This window comes from Geotrypetes seraphini, chromosome 11 (genome assembly GCF_902459505.1).
Source record: "Geotrypetes seraphini chromosome 11, aGeoSer1.1, whole genome shotgun sequence".
Taxonomy (NCBI): Eukaryota; Metazoa; Chordata; class Amphibia; order Gymnophiona; family Dermophiidae; genus Geotrypetes; species Geotrypetes seraphini.
This window is the reverse complement of record NC_047094.1, coordinates 129,446,854-129,459,997: the sequence shown is the minus strand read 5'-3', so window position 1 is coordinate 129,459,997 and position 13,144 is coordinate 129,446,854. Positions and strand designations below refer to the sequence as shown.

The following is a 13,144-nucleotide window of genomic DNA, read 5'->3' as shown; positions in this document are numbered from 1 at the left end:
AAGAAGCTATTCAGAGTAGTGAAGACACAGAAGGATTGCGAAGACCTGCAACGTGACAGAAACACGCTTGAGAAATGGGCCGCAACGTGGCAAATGAGGTGTATGTCAGTAACAAAAAAATCTTATACATGAATACAGGATGTCCAGTACAGTACTCAGAGAGACCCCCCCCACCCCCCCCAGGAAAGAGGCTTGGGAGTACTGGTCAACGAGTCAATGAAGCCGTCCACGCAAAGTGTGGCGGCAGCGAAAAGGGCAAACAGAATGCTAGGAATGATTAAGAAGGGGATCACAAACAGATCGGAGAAGGTTATTATGCCGCTGTCCAGGCCATGGTACGCCCCCACCTGGAATACTGTGTTCAGCACTGGTCGCCGTACATGAAGAAGGACACGGTACTACTCGAAAGGGTCCAGAGAAGAGCGACTAAAATGGTTAAGGGGCTGGAGGAGTCGTCGTACAGTGAGAGATTGGAGAAACTGGGCCTCTTCTCCCTTGAAAAGAGGAGACTGAGAGGGGACATGATCGAAACATTCAAGATACTGAAGGGAATAGACTTAGTAGAGAAAGACAGGTTGCTCACCCTCTCCAAGGTAGAGAGAACGAGAGGACACTCTCTAAAGTTAAAAGGGGATAGATTCCGTACAAACGTAAGGAAGTTTTTCTTCACCCAGAGAGTGGTGGAAAACTGAAACGCTCTTCCGGAGGCTGTTATAGGGGAAAACACCCTCCCGGGATTCAAGACAAAGTTACACAAGTTCCTGCTGAACCAGAACATATGCAGGTAGGGCTAGTCTCAGTTAGGGTGCTGACCTTTGACCTAAGGGTCCACCAGACCACTGGTCTGACCCAGCAACGGCAATTCTTATGTTCTTATAAAAATGCAACACCAAGTCAAGTAAATGCAGTTCCAGGACACAAGGTAACATTTGGCCTGACTGAGTCAGAAGGTGGAGAACATATGACACGTTCCATGGAGTGCACAAGATTTTCATGCTCACTCCCAAATTTGAGTAACATAAAGAAGCATCTTCAAATCGTCACAAGAAGCCTCGCCCACCTCATTTGAATTTTCAGTGACTTAAAAAAGAAGGGAAGAAGCACCGAGCTTGGATTATAAATCTGGCCATCTCAGAACGTCTTTGGTATCATTATATCTAGCCCTGCTCTTCCAATAGGAAAGCAATAGGAGGAAAGAGACACGCAGAAGGAGGAAGAAGAGATTATGGCAGGTGAGTGCAAGGGATTAGAAACTAATTCACTATGATGTGTTACCTAAGTAGTGATTCAGCTGCAAGACCAGTTGTTCTAATGGCATTTAGTCCTCTCCATTTTTATTATATTCCTTTTCTGGAAAAAAGATGTTACAATATTTTTTAAAACGCAAAATGGTTGCGGCTAGAGACAAGCAGAAGTTATTGATGGAGCTATATAATCTGTTCTATGTCTCTTGTATGATTTGCTTAGAAATATGTTAAGTTCTAATATCATCTCAATAGTCTAACCTGATATATTATGAGGCTCATTTTCAAAGCACTTTGACACATAAAGTGCCATAGGTTTCTATTTATTTATTTAGTGCTTATACTGTATACCACTTATAATCTAACTGGTTTACATGAATTTTATTCAGGAACTCAAGCATTTTCCCTGCCTCTCGCAGTGGGCTCACACTCTATCTAATGGGGCAATGGGGGGGATTAAGTGACTTGCCCGGGTCACAAGAAGCAGTGTGGGTTTGAACCCACAACTTCAGGGGGCTGAGACTGGAGCTTTACATGGTCTAAGTCACAACGTCCAAGTTCCGTCTAGGCTCTGTTGTTAAACCTTCGGTTATACATCCTGTACGACTAAGTCTAAGCCGGCCCACGTCCCGCCCCACTCCCGCCCTCGACACGCCTCCTGAAACGCCCCGTTTAGCTTTGGACGTTGAGCAGCACTATGACGGCCTAGGTCGTTTTTAAATACGTCTAAAACCCGGTTTTATTATCGGCGCTTAGACGTTTTTGAGAAATGTTCGTCCAAGTGCCGACTTAGGCCGGTTATTGGACGTTTTTCTCTTTCGATTATGAACCCCCTTAGCACGCCTTTGTAAAAGAGGGGGTTAGCGTACGCAGATTCTGTTCCCATATGCTAAGCTTTCGGAAAAGGGCCCCTTAGCCCACTGTCTCCCAAACCTTTTTAGCTTCGGCACACTGAACGGAGCAAACGTTTTTCACGGTGCATTATAATTGCAATGATAAAACTGCAAAAGCAACAAAAAATTAAATTTGAGCGTTATTTAATTAAAGTTCTTTAAGCTACGTACGGGTAATTGTAACAACGGTGAAACTAAAGTAGATAGAACAGAATTGCTAATCAGTGCGATGGATGGGCTTGTTTTTGAGCGCAAATTAACTCAAAACGCGGCTCGACAGCTGGCAAGCAAACGCGCATTTCGTCATCCACCATCTGCAGTCGTGCTCTTTTTTTTTTTTTTTCTTCCGCTTTAATTTCTGTCAGAGCTGAAAATCCAAGTTCGCAAAGATAAGAAGCTCCAAAAAGTAGCAAAGCCTTGATCGCTTTGTTGCTCAAGGTAGGCACAGAAACGAAAACCAAAATGGCTTGCTGTTCGTTTTCAAGAGCCAATCACGTCAAAGAGTGATGCTTGTCTGGGCAGCTGTTTCCTTGTAACATTAAGAGACTCTTGCGTGCACGATGTACATGTCATCTATTCGAGCGTGCACTTATGAAGGGAATTTTTAAAAATAAAGTTAAATTCTGGAATTTCTCACAGCACGCCCGGAATCTCTTCGGGGTACACCACTGTGCCTTGGCACACAGTTTGACAGGCACTGCCTTAGACCATAAGCTCTCCAGGGACAGGGAAATATCTACCATACATGAAAGTAATCTCACCTGCTTGTGCTCCACGCCATATTTTCTGTGATTAAAAGAGCAGAATATAAGCACTGATGGTGGCTACGCGCGCTGAGTATAAAAAGGTACAGGGGGAAGGGAAGGGGTGAGTGCGTGCGCAGCAGGGGGAAGAGGGGGATGGGGGTGGAGAAGAGGAGGGATGTCAGCACCTGGGGCGGACCACACACCCCTTACTATGCCACTATTAGGCATCCCCATAGGCAGCATAAAGATGGCCCTTGTGGAGGCACCTCCATTTTTATTACTGAGTTTTAATTGGCACAGCCAATTAATGCACCAATTAAACCAATTAAAACCAATTTAAAAATTTTAAAAAACCCCAATAAGTTAGGCGGTGGTAGGGCACCATTTTTAAAATCAGGCCCCGGGTCCTTAATCCTCCATTGTCCCGGGTACATTAGATAGAGCGTGAGCCTGCCAGGATAGATAGGGAAAAAATGCTTGAACCTGAATGTAAAAACCACGTAGACAACCTCCATTGATAGACAGTACCTGTATATAAATAGCTAATAATAAGAATAATACTACAGACATTTCTGAAGCAGGGCCAGCCTGAAATAAGGCCTCTCCCTAGTAAAATATGTCACTCTGTAACATCAATAACATACCAATTAATACTATTAAATCGCCTGCACCGCTAGTTCAAGGCGGCTTACAATAGGAGAACATACAGTACATTATTAATGAAAGAAAATCAATTTACACACATCCAAACAGAGAATAAGAACATAAGAATAGCCTTACTGGGTCAGACCAATGGTCCATCAACCCAAAGAGCAGCAATATTCCATTCAGAATCCTAAAGAATAGCAAGAATCCATAATCCCAAAGAGTAACAAAAGATTCCGGAACCCCCAAGGAGTAGCAACATTCCAGGCTACCGATCGAGGGCAAGCAGCGGCTTCCCCCCTGTCTTTCTCAATAACAGACTATGGACTTTTCCTCCAGGAACTTGTCCAACCTCTCTTAAAACCAGCTACGCTATCCGCTCTTACCACAACCTCTGGCAACGCGTTCCAGAGCTCAACTATTCTCTGAGTGAAAAAATATTTCCTCCTATTGGTTTTAAAAGTATTTTTCTGTAACTTCATCGAGTGTCCCCCTAGTCTTTGTCATTTTTGACGGACTGAAAAATCGATCCACTTGTACCCGTTCTACTCCACTCAGGTTTTTTTGTAGACTTCAATCCTATCTCCCCTCAGCCGTCTCTGACCTTTTTAGTCCTTCCTCATACGAGAGGAGTTCCATCCCTTTTACCGTCTTGGTCGCTCTTCTTTGAACCTTTTCTAGCGCCGCTATATCTTTCTTGAGATAAGGAGACCAGAATTGAACGCAATACTCCAGATGAGGTCGCACCACGGAGCGATTCAGGGACATTATAACATCCTTAGGGCTCCTTTTCCTAAGCTGCGCTAGCGGTTTTAGCACGCGCGCTAGATGCTAACGCCAGCATTGAGCTGGCGTTAGTTTTTGGCACGTCGCGCGGGGCTAGCGTGCGCTAACAACGCTAGCGCACCTTAGCAAAAGGAGCCCTTCGTCTTATTAACCATCCCTTTTTTTAATAATTCACAGCATCCTACCTACGGGGCCCGTTTACAAAAGCCTTACATGCGCTAACGGAATTGGCGTGCATTAAACGCTAAGAAGTGCATTTTGTACATATAGGGGCCAATATTCAAACCGCGGGAGTTAGCCGAGCTGACTCTCAAGGTCGGCGCTGAGCCTGGATATTCAATGCCGGGACATTTCCGGCGACAGGCATTGAATAGCTGGTTTATTTTTGGCCGCTATAAACTTAACTGACTAACCCCCCCCCCACACCCCCACCCCAGCTCTTTTTACCACACCAAAGTGCGGTTTTTAGCGCCGGCCATGACGGTAACAGCTCTGACGCTCATAGAATTCCTATGAGCGTCAGAGCTGTTACCGCTGCGGCTGGCACTAAGAACTGCGCTACGGTTTTGTAAAATGGGGGGGGGGGGGTAAGTCAATATTCCAGTACTGGCTGGCCAAAGATAGACCAGCTATATATGCGGCCCGATTTGGCTGTCAGACTTAGCAGGCTAGTGCAGATAGCCAGCTATGTTACATGACGTAGCCAGCTATCATCTAGCCTCTCAACGTGGCCATGTTGCGCAGGCCGTCCCTGGCCATTTATATAGCGCTGAATATTAGACGGCATACTTCTTATTATTTAACACGTGCACGCTAAGGTTTAGTAAAAGGGCCCATAAGTTTACTCCACGACTTTTGGCGCGACGGGGGTCAGAGTCTATATTTTTATCACGCTAGCCATGACAGAATCCGCCTTGCTAAAGGAAACCCTGATAATTCTTGCTTCCTCAAACGCTATCACTCCCCACCCCACCCCCGCCCAACAGTGAGCCAGCATCAGTGGCTCGGCCTGGTGTGGTGGGGCACCGTATGGTTTGCAGTGGTGTGCCAAAGTGGTGTCTGACCGTGCGCAGACGGAACGGAAACACACGGCTGCGCCCTTCTCAGCTTACTTAGCTTTGAAGCAGCAGAACTAACTAACAAAATAATCAGTGTTCATTTGGGATGAATAGGAATGCAAGGATGGAACCTGTTTCGCAGGACTGCCATTTCAGAACCGAGACAACAGATTTGTTTATTTGGCTTAGAGCAGGGCTCTCAACCCAATCCTAGGGACACACCCATCCAGTCAGATTTTCAGGATATACATAATGTGTCTGCGTGAGATAGACTGAGGGGCTGATTCTATAAAGGGCACCTAACTTACCCCCCCCACACACACACACACAAACACACACCCTTTTACCAACTGCGCTAGTGGTTTTTAGCGCAGGCCGGCGCGCTGAATGCTCCGCGTTGTTCCCAACGCTCATAGGAATTATTATGAGTGTCGGGGGCAGCGCAGAGCTTTCAGCTCACTGGCCTGCGCTAAAAACCGCTATTGCGGTTTTGTAAAAGGGGGGGAGGGGTTAATTGGCCAACTACCCTTAATAGGCTCAATAATTGCTTAAAAAAAAAAATTAATTGGGTCTTAGGCACCTATCCGATTCTATTCTATAAAAGGTGCCTAATGCCTACGCAGGCGTTTCTATGGGCAAAGTGTGACTTAGGCGCTGCTAAGCGCAATTCTCCAAAAACTCAGGCACCTGAAATGAAGGCCTTTTAAAACCCTCACCTACATTTCAGGCACCTAACCCCCCCCCACTCTTTTTGAAACCGCGCTAGCGGTTTTCAGCGCAGAGAGCTGCGCTGAATGGCCCGCGCTGCTCCCGACGCTCATGCTAACTGCCATTTATTTAGGCGCCGGCCGAGTTAGGCGCCTTTTCTAGAATCAGCCCCCGAATGCAATGGAGGTAGCGCATGCAGATTTATCTCAAGCGTTTTCTTAGTGGGTGTCTTGAAACCCCAGCTGGCGAGGTTTGTCCGGAGACCTGGGGTGAGGGCAAGTGGCTTGCAGACCAGCACTATAGGTGCCCTGTGATTACGGACTGCGCCTGACTGGAAAATGCAAATCCTCGAACCCCGCCTTCTTTGAAAATACGAATCGCCAGTTACGGATCTAAATAAATAAATAGTTGAAAATATGACTGGCATCCCACAACTATTTATACAAAGGCGAGGAAATTATCCTAAATCACAGCATTTGTTGCTTAAGAGAGAATATTGGCATGAACCTAAGAACATACCGTGCCGTACTGTCACTCGTTTTCTTGCCTTACTTAAAAGAAAAAGCAATGTTAGCAGCTGTCGTCATACCCAGTAGGTTTTTAAATGCACTGATTTCCAGTATCTCTGTGACCCAATTTCATTCTCCCAAAGACCCAAAGCACTGGTGGAGTTTTGTGCACTGAACAGCAAACAAATTGATGACTTTGCCACAGCCTAAAAGAGAAAGTCTCCATCTCACACTCACCTATAAGAAAGAAAGTCTCCATCACATGCTCACCTAAAAGAGAGAAAGTATCCATCACACACTCACCAAAGAGAGAGTCTCCATCACACACTCACCTAAAAGAGAGAATGTCTCCATCACACACTCACCAAAGAGAAAGTCTCCATCTCACACTCACCTAAAAGAGAGAAAGTCTCCATCACACACTCACCAAAGAGAAAATCTCCATCACACACTCACCTAAAAGAGAGAATGTCTCCATCACACCCTCACCAAAGAGAAAGTCTCCATCACACGCTCGCCTAAAAGAGAAAGTCTCCATCTCACATTCATCTAAAAGAAAGAAAGTCTCCATCACATGCTCACCTAAAAGAGAGAAAGTCTCAATCACATGCTCGTCTAAAAGAGAAAGTCTCCATCTCACACTCACCTAAAAGAGAGAAAGTCTCCATCACACACTCACCAAAGAGAAAGTCTCCATCTCACACTCACCTAAAAGAGAGAAAGTCTCCATCACAAACTCACCTAAAAGAGAGAAAGTCTCCATCTCATACTCACCTAAAAGAGAGAAAGTCTCCATCACACACTCACCAAAGAGAAAGTCTCCATCTCACACTCATCTAAAAGAGAGACAGTCTCCAACACATACTACTCTAAGATAGAGAAAGTCTCCATCACATGCTCACCTAAAAGAGAAAGTCTCCATTTCACACTCACCTACAAGAGAGAAAGTCTCCATCACACGCTCACCTAAAAGAGAGAAAGTCTCAATCACATGCTCGCCTAAAAGAGAACAGTTTAACAGCCCACTAGATCTTCCCATGGCCTATTTTCGGCTACAGTAAAATGTGAGTGCCAAATCGCAGGCTCTTGACCTTCCGATATGACTGAGAACCGGTACAATATGAGAGAGTCACGTCCTGCCACCCAAACCCATTGGAGAGATGCGAGTGTTCCAAAGATGGCTTCCTAGTCAAAAACCTTTCATTCTAAAATTAACAATAATTTGTTATTATTGGATGATATTTGCCATTCAACAGATTACTTTGTAATTGGAAAAATTGGAGTGGTCTTAATTATTGTTTTTGGTGGAATTCTGTTTGTCATATATATATATATATATAATGGAAAGGGCGTTAGCTGTCCAAAAAGGGAATTATAACATATTTAAGGATGTGTGGAGGCCATTGATGGATTTTTGTAAAGATTAAAAAATATTCTTCCCTGAATTAAAAAATTAAAGAAAATAGGGGTGGGAGGGGGGTATTTTTTGATTATAATAGAATGAATATATTTGTCATAATTATATAAGGAAGGGAGATATTATTATATTTTATAAGGGTTGTTTATAAGATGTCAAGTGTAGTTGAAAGTGAAATTGATATTTGTATTGATTGTACTTGATTTAAGATATGAAATGAATAAAGTGTTTGAAAGTTTAAAAAAAATATTTTTTTTTCATTCTAAAACCACCAAAAGAGTCGGGTAGAAAACAACTTTGGACACAAACCCAGCATCTTAAATAATTTTTCAGCCTCATACAGATGTCAACATATCCATCTACTTTACTAGTTTTCAATTAATTTAATTTTGGTAGGTTAACGTAGGATTCTCTTTCCCCATAATTAGATTGACATATGGACTATTAGTATCGTGTGACCCCCCAAGAACATTCTTTAGTCCCTGGGAGTCATATGTATACATCAGAAGAACAGCTGAGACTCCCAGAGACCACGGGATCTTCTTGGGATTGTCTTCTACCCTGACATTAGGGGGGGGGGGTGAAATACAAGAAACCAAATTGTGCAGACCTCTGGTACTTTCTTGTGACCAAAGATTTTTCATCCAGGCATTTTCTATCCCTTCAATAAATGTAGACAGAACTCAGTAGTGCCACCTATTGTCAAGGGGAATTTTTCAAGAGTGAGTAACATACCGTAGTAACATAGTAGATGACGGCAGATAAAGACCCAAATGGTCCATCCAGTCTGTCCAACCTGATTCAATTTAAATTTTTTTAAAAAATTTTTTCTTCTTAGCTATTTCTGGGCAAGAATCCAAAGCTTTATCCGATACTGTGCTTGGATTCCAACTGCCAAAATCTCTGTTAAGACTTACTCCAGCCCATCTACACCCTCCCAGCCATTGAAGCCCTCCCCAGCCCATCCTCCACCAAACGGCCATATACAGACACAGACCGTGCAAGTCTGCCCAGTACTGGCCTTAGTTCAATATTTAATATTATTTTCAGATTCTAAATCTTCTGTGTTCATCCCACGCTTCTTTGAACTCAGTCACAGTTTTACTCTCCACCACCTCTGAGGAGGAGATTCGGGATATAGCTCGTGCCTTCTTTCGGTTGTAGCTCAAGCTGAGTTACATTCAGGCACACTGGGCATGTGCCAGCCCTCAGAGGGCTTCCAAAGTGTTCGTACCTGAGATAATAGAAGATTAAGGCTTCTTTTTACGAAACTGCAGTAGCAGTTTCCAGCACGAAGAGCCGCGCTGAATGACCCGCGCTGCACCCGACGCTCAATGAGTTACTATGAGAGTTGGGAGCAGTGTGGGCCATTCAGCGCGGCTCCCCGAGCTAGCAACTCGTAAAAGAGGGGGTAAGTAGCTTACTAAATCTCAAGGAGCCACAGTCAGTGGGCAAGAGGCGACCAAGGCAATTGGCGCCCTCCCCCACCCTCATCTTCGCCCCGCTCCCCCTTTCCTTTCCCCTTCCCTCTAGTTTTTCACCGCCACGAGCAACAAGAACTTCAACATGCTCCTTGTGACCCTGTCGGGTCTCCCTCTGATGTCACTTCCTGTGCACAGTACTCGGAAGTGATGTTGGCGGGAGAGGCGACACAGTCAATGTGCTCCTTGTGACCCCGTCGGCTCTCCCTCTGATGTCACTTCCTGTGCACGGTACTCGAAAGTGATGTCAGCAGGAGAGGCGACGCAGTCACGAGGAGCATGTTGAAGTTGTTCCTTGTGGCCATGAGCAACTAGAGGTAAGGGGGGAAGGTAAGGGGGGGGCGCTTTTCGCTCAACAGCTCACATATACAAAAAGAAGAAAGGCCTCAGCTTCAGTTTAATTTCCTTCCTGGGAATTCCAGAGTAAATCGGACCCTTGAAACATCGACTTGAAGAAAATATTGGGGTCGATGTTGACACTGGGAGAGAGGCCAGCTAACTTCCACGGGCTGGCAACCAGCATTGAATTTCTGGGGTAGAAGGGGTTGGTCATTTTTGACATGGGTGTTAACATAATATTCATTGGCTGACCATCTAAGTAACAGCGGCCAAAGACAGACCCTGCTATTTACGTGGGTCTATCTGGTCGCTAAACTTAGCCAGTCAGCCAATGAATATTGGAGCTAAGTAGATATGTCATAGAAACATAGAAAGATGACGGCAGAAAAGGGCTATAGCCCATCAAGTCTGCCCACTCTACTGACCCACCCCATTAAGTCTGAGTACTAATGACCTAGTTCCTTAACTCGACCCTCGTAAGGATCCTACTAGGGCATCCCATTTATTCTTAAAGTCAAGCACGCTGGTGGCCTTGATCACCTGCTCTGGAAGCTTGTTCCAGTGATCTACAACCCTTTCTGTGAAGAAATACTTCCTTACGTCACTATCGAATTTCTCTCCTCTGAGTTTGAGCGGATGCCCCCTTGTGACCGAGGGTCCCTTGAGAAAGAAGATGTCTTCTTCCACCTCGACACGTCCCGTGATGTATTTAAATGTCTCAATCATGTCCCCCTCTCCCTGCGTTCCTCTAGAGTGTAGAGCTGCAATGTGTTTAGTCTTTCTTCGAACGAGAGACCCTTGAGCCCCGAGATCATCCTAGTGGCCATCCGCTGAACCGACTAACCGGGCAAACTGTTAAGCGTCATCTCACGCCCCTGCCTCATTCTGCCCCCTCAACCTGTTCTCGACCTCGGAGCCGTGTCGGAAGGGTGTCCCTGACCAGTTAAATAGCACTGGATTGAGTGGCTTGTCTTTGGCAGAGTCAGATTCCATTACGAAGGAGTTCCATGGAACAGAAACAGGTAGAACGTACAGTAGAATGCGAGTGAAAACTGGCGTGGATTTTTAGCAGCGGCGAGGTGATTTTCCATGCAACGAAACAGTTTGCCAATCCGTTCAGTGGCAGAGAGGAAGCCAGACTAAAATGGCAGAGAATTCAACGCGCAAAAGCAGAAGGGCTCAGTTTTGGAGTCTGTTAAAGTTCCAAATTCTCACTCGCCTGCTGCAGAATTCTCTTTACTTAAAAGCCCAAGAACGCTATGGCATAAATTTAAGGTATTGCTTAAGGTCCAGTCCTATATCATATGGTGTCTTAATGCCCTGGACTCTAAACAGTTAGCATCGTTAATGAATCCCAAAGGGAAGCCTCAGCATCTTTCTCTTACAACTTTGGAGTCGGATGACAGCAGCGGCCTCGGGGGACCCTTGATACAGCATTATATGCGAAACATGTCAGGTCAAACTCCTTGGTTTTGGCTGTGATGCAAGCTAAGTATCTAACATATAAGCACTTTATATTTATATATATTTATTAGAGGAAATGCGAATAATACCACAAGAAAAATTTTCTACATATTTATATTGCAAAGGAAAAAAAATTTTAGATAAAGAAAACCACACCATAAAAAAGTGGGCAGCCAATGATGAGGCGCCACGTAAAGCTTCCCGCAATTTGAAAATTGGCTTTGCGGTGGAGTGGTGGGGCTGAGGCCTCCCTTTGGGATTCATTAACGATGCTAACTGTTTAGAGTCTTACGCAGAATTCTCTTTAGGCAGAGGGATGGATGGACGGACAGCGACAGACAAGGGAAGACAGGTGCCCCGTGATGTGGTTTTACTTTCACAAAGAAAACCTAAAATTATTTCAGAAAAAACAAAGCATACTCAACGTTTCATGCAGTTTAAAAAAAAAAATGTATATTTTTACAAAATCTACTTGCAACAAAGGAATTTTCATGGATGTTTTTGCATTGCCTCTTCCTTTTCTGTGAAATGAAGTTTTAACTTGACACGAAAGATCTGTTATTTTGCAGCCCTACAAGTATCAAGAGTTGGCCTGAACCACGGCTCCAATAAGAAATCCCATTGTACCAATTACTACAGAAGTGATGAGCTCATTGTGAGGCGAGGGCAGTCTTTCCTGATTAACCTGACCTGTAACAGAGCTCTGCAATCCAAGGAAAGGATCATCTTTACTGCAACCACAGGTAATAATCACCATCACACTCGCCTCACAAAAACACAGAGCTGGGTTGCAAGGAGATAGTCTCCATCAGAAGCACACCTGAAGGAGATATGGCCTCCATCTCACACTCGCCTAAGATAGAGAAAGTCTCCATCACACGCTCGCCTAAAAGAGAGAAAGTCTCCATCACACACTCACCAAAGAGAAAGTCTCCATCTCACACTCATCTAAAAGAGAGAAAGTCTCCATCACACACTCACCAAAGAGAAAGTCTCTATCTCACACTCACCTAAAAGAGAGAAAGTCTCCATCTCACACTCACCTAAAAGAGAGAAAGTCTCCATCACACACTCACCAAAGAGAAAGTCTCCATCTCACACTCATCTAAAAGAGAGACAGTCTCCAACACATATTACTCTAAGATAGAGAAAGTCTCCATCACACGCTCGCCTAAAAGAGAAAGTCTCCATCTCACACTCACCTACAAGAAAGAAAGTCTCCATCACATGCTCACCTAAAAGAGAGAAAGTCTCAATCACATGCTCGCCTAAAAGAGAAAGTCTCCATCACACACTCACCAAAGAGAAAGTCTCTATCTCACACTCACTTAAAAGAGAGAAAGTCTCCATTACACACTCACCAAAGAGAAAATCTCCATCACACACTCACCTAAAAGAGGGAAAGTCTCCATCTCACACTCACCTAAAAGAGAGACAGTCTCCAACACATACTAGTCTAAGATAGAGAGAGTCTCCATCACACGCTCGCCTAAAAGAGAAAGTCTCTATCTCACACTCATCTAAAAGAGAGAAAGTCTCCATCACACACTCACCAAAGAGAAAGTCTCTATCTCACACTCACCTAAAAGAGAGAAAGTCTCCATCACACACTCACCAAAGAGAAAGTCTCCATCTCACACTCATCTAAAAGAGAGACAGTCTCCAACACATACTACTCTAAGATAGAGAAAGTCTCCATCACACGCTCGCCTAAAAGAGAAAGTCTCCATCTCACACTCACCTACAAGAAAGAAAGTCTCCATCACATGCTCACCTAAAAGAGAGAAAGTCTCAATCACATGCTCGCCTAAAAGAGAAAGTCTCCATCACACACTCACCAAAGAGAAAGTCTCT

The 13,144-nt window shown here is 44.5% G+C and overlaps 1 protein-coding gene across 1 annotated transcript in view; it reads left to right on the top strand.

Moving 5' to 3' along the window:
• Positions 1-1,140: 1,140 nt before the first annotated feature.
• The window catches only part of LOC117369429 (protein-glutamine gamma-glutamyltransferase E-like), a 43,915-nt gene continuing 31,911 nt past the window's right edge, over positions 1,141-13,144 (top strand). Inside the window, exons 1-2 of the mRNA XM_033964002.1 lie at positions 1,141-1,232; positions 11,860-12,033. Coding sequence (XP_033819893.1) covers positions 1,226-1,232; positions 11,860-12,033 — 181 coding nt within the window. The 5' untranslated portion in view covers positions 1,141-1,225. The remainder of the gene's footprint in view (positions 1,233-11,859; positions 12,034-13,144) is intronic.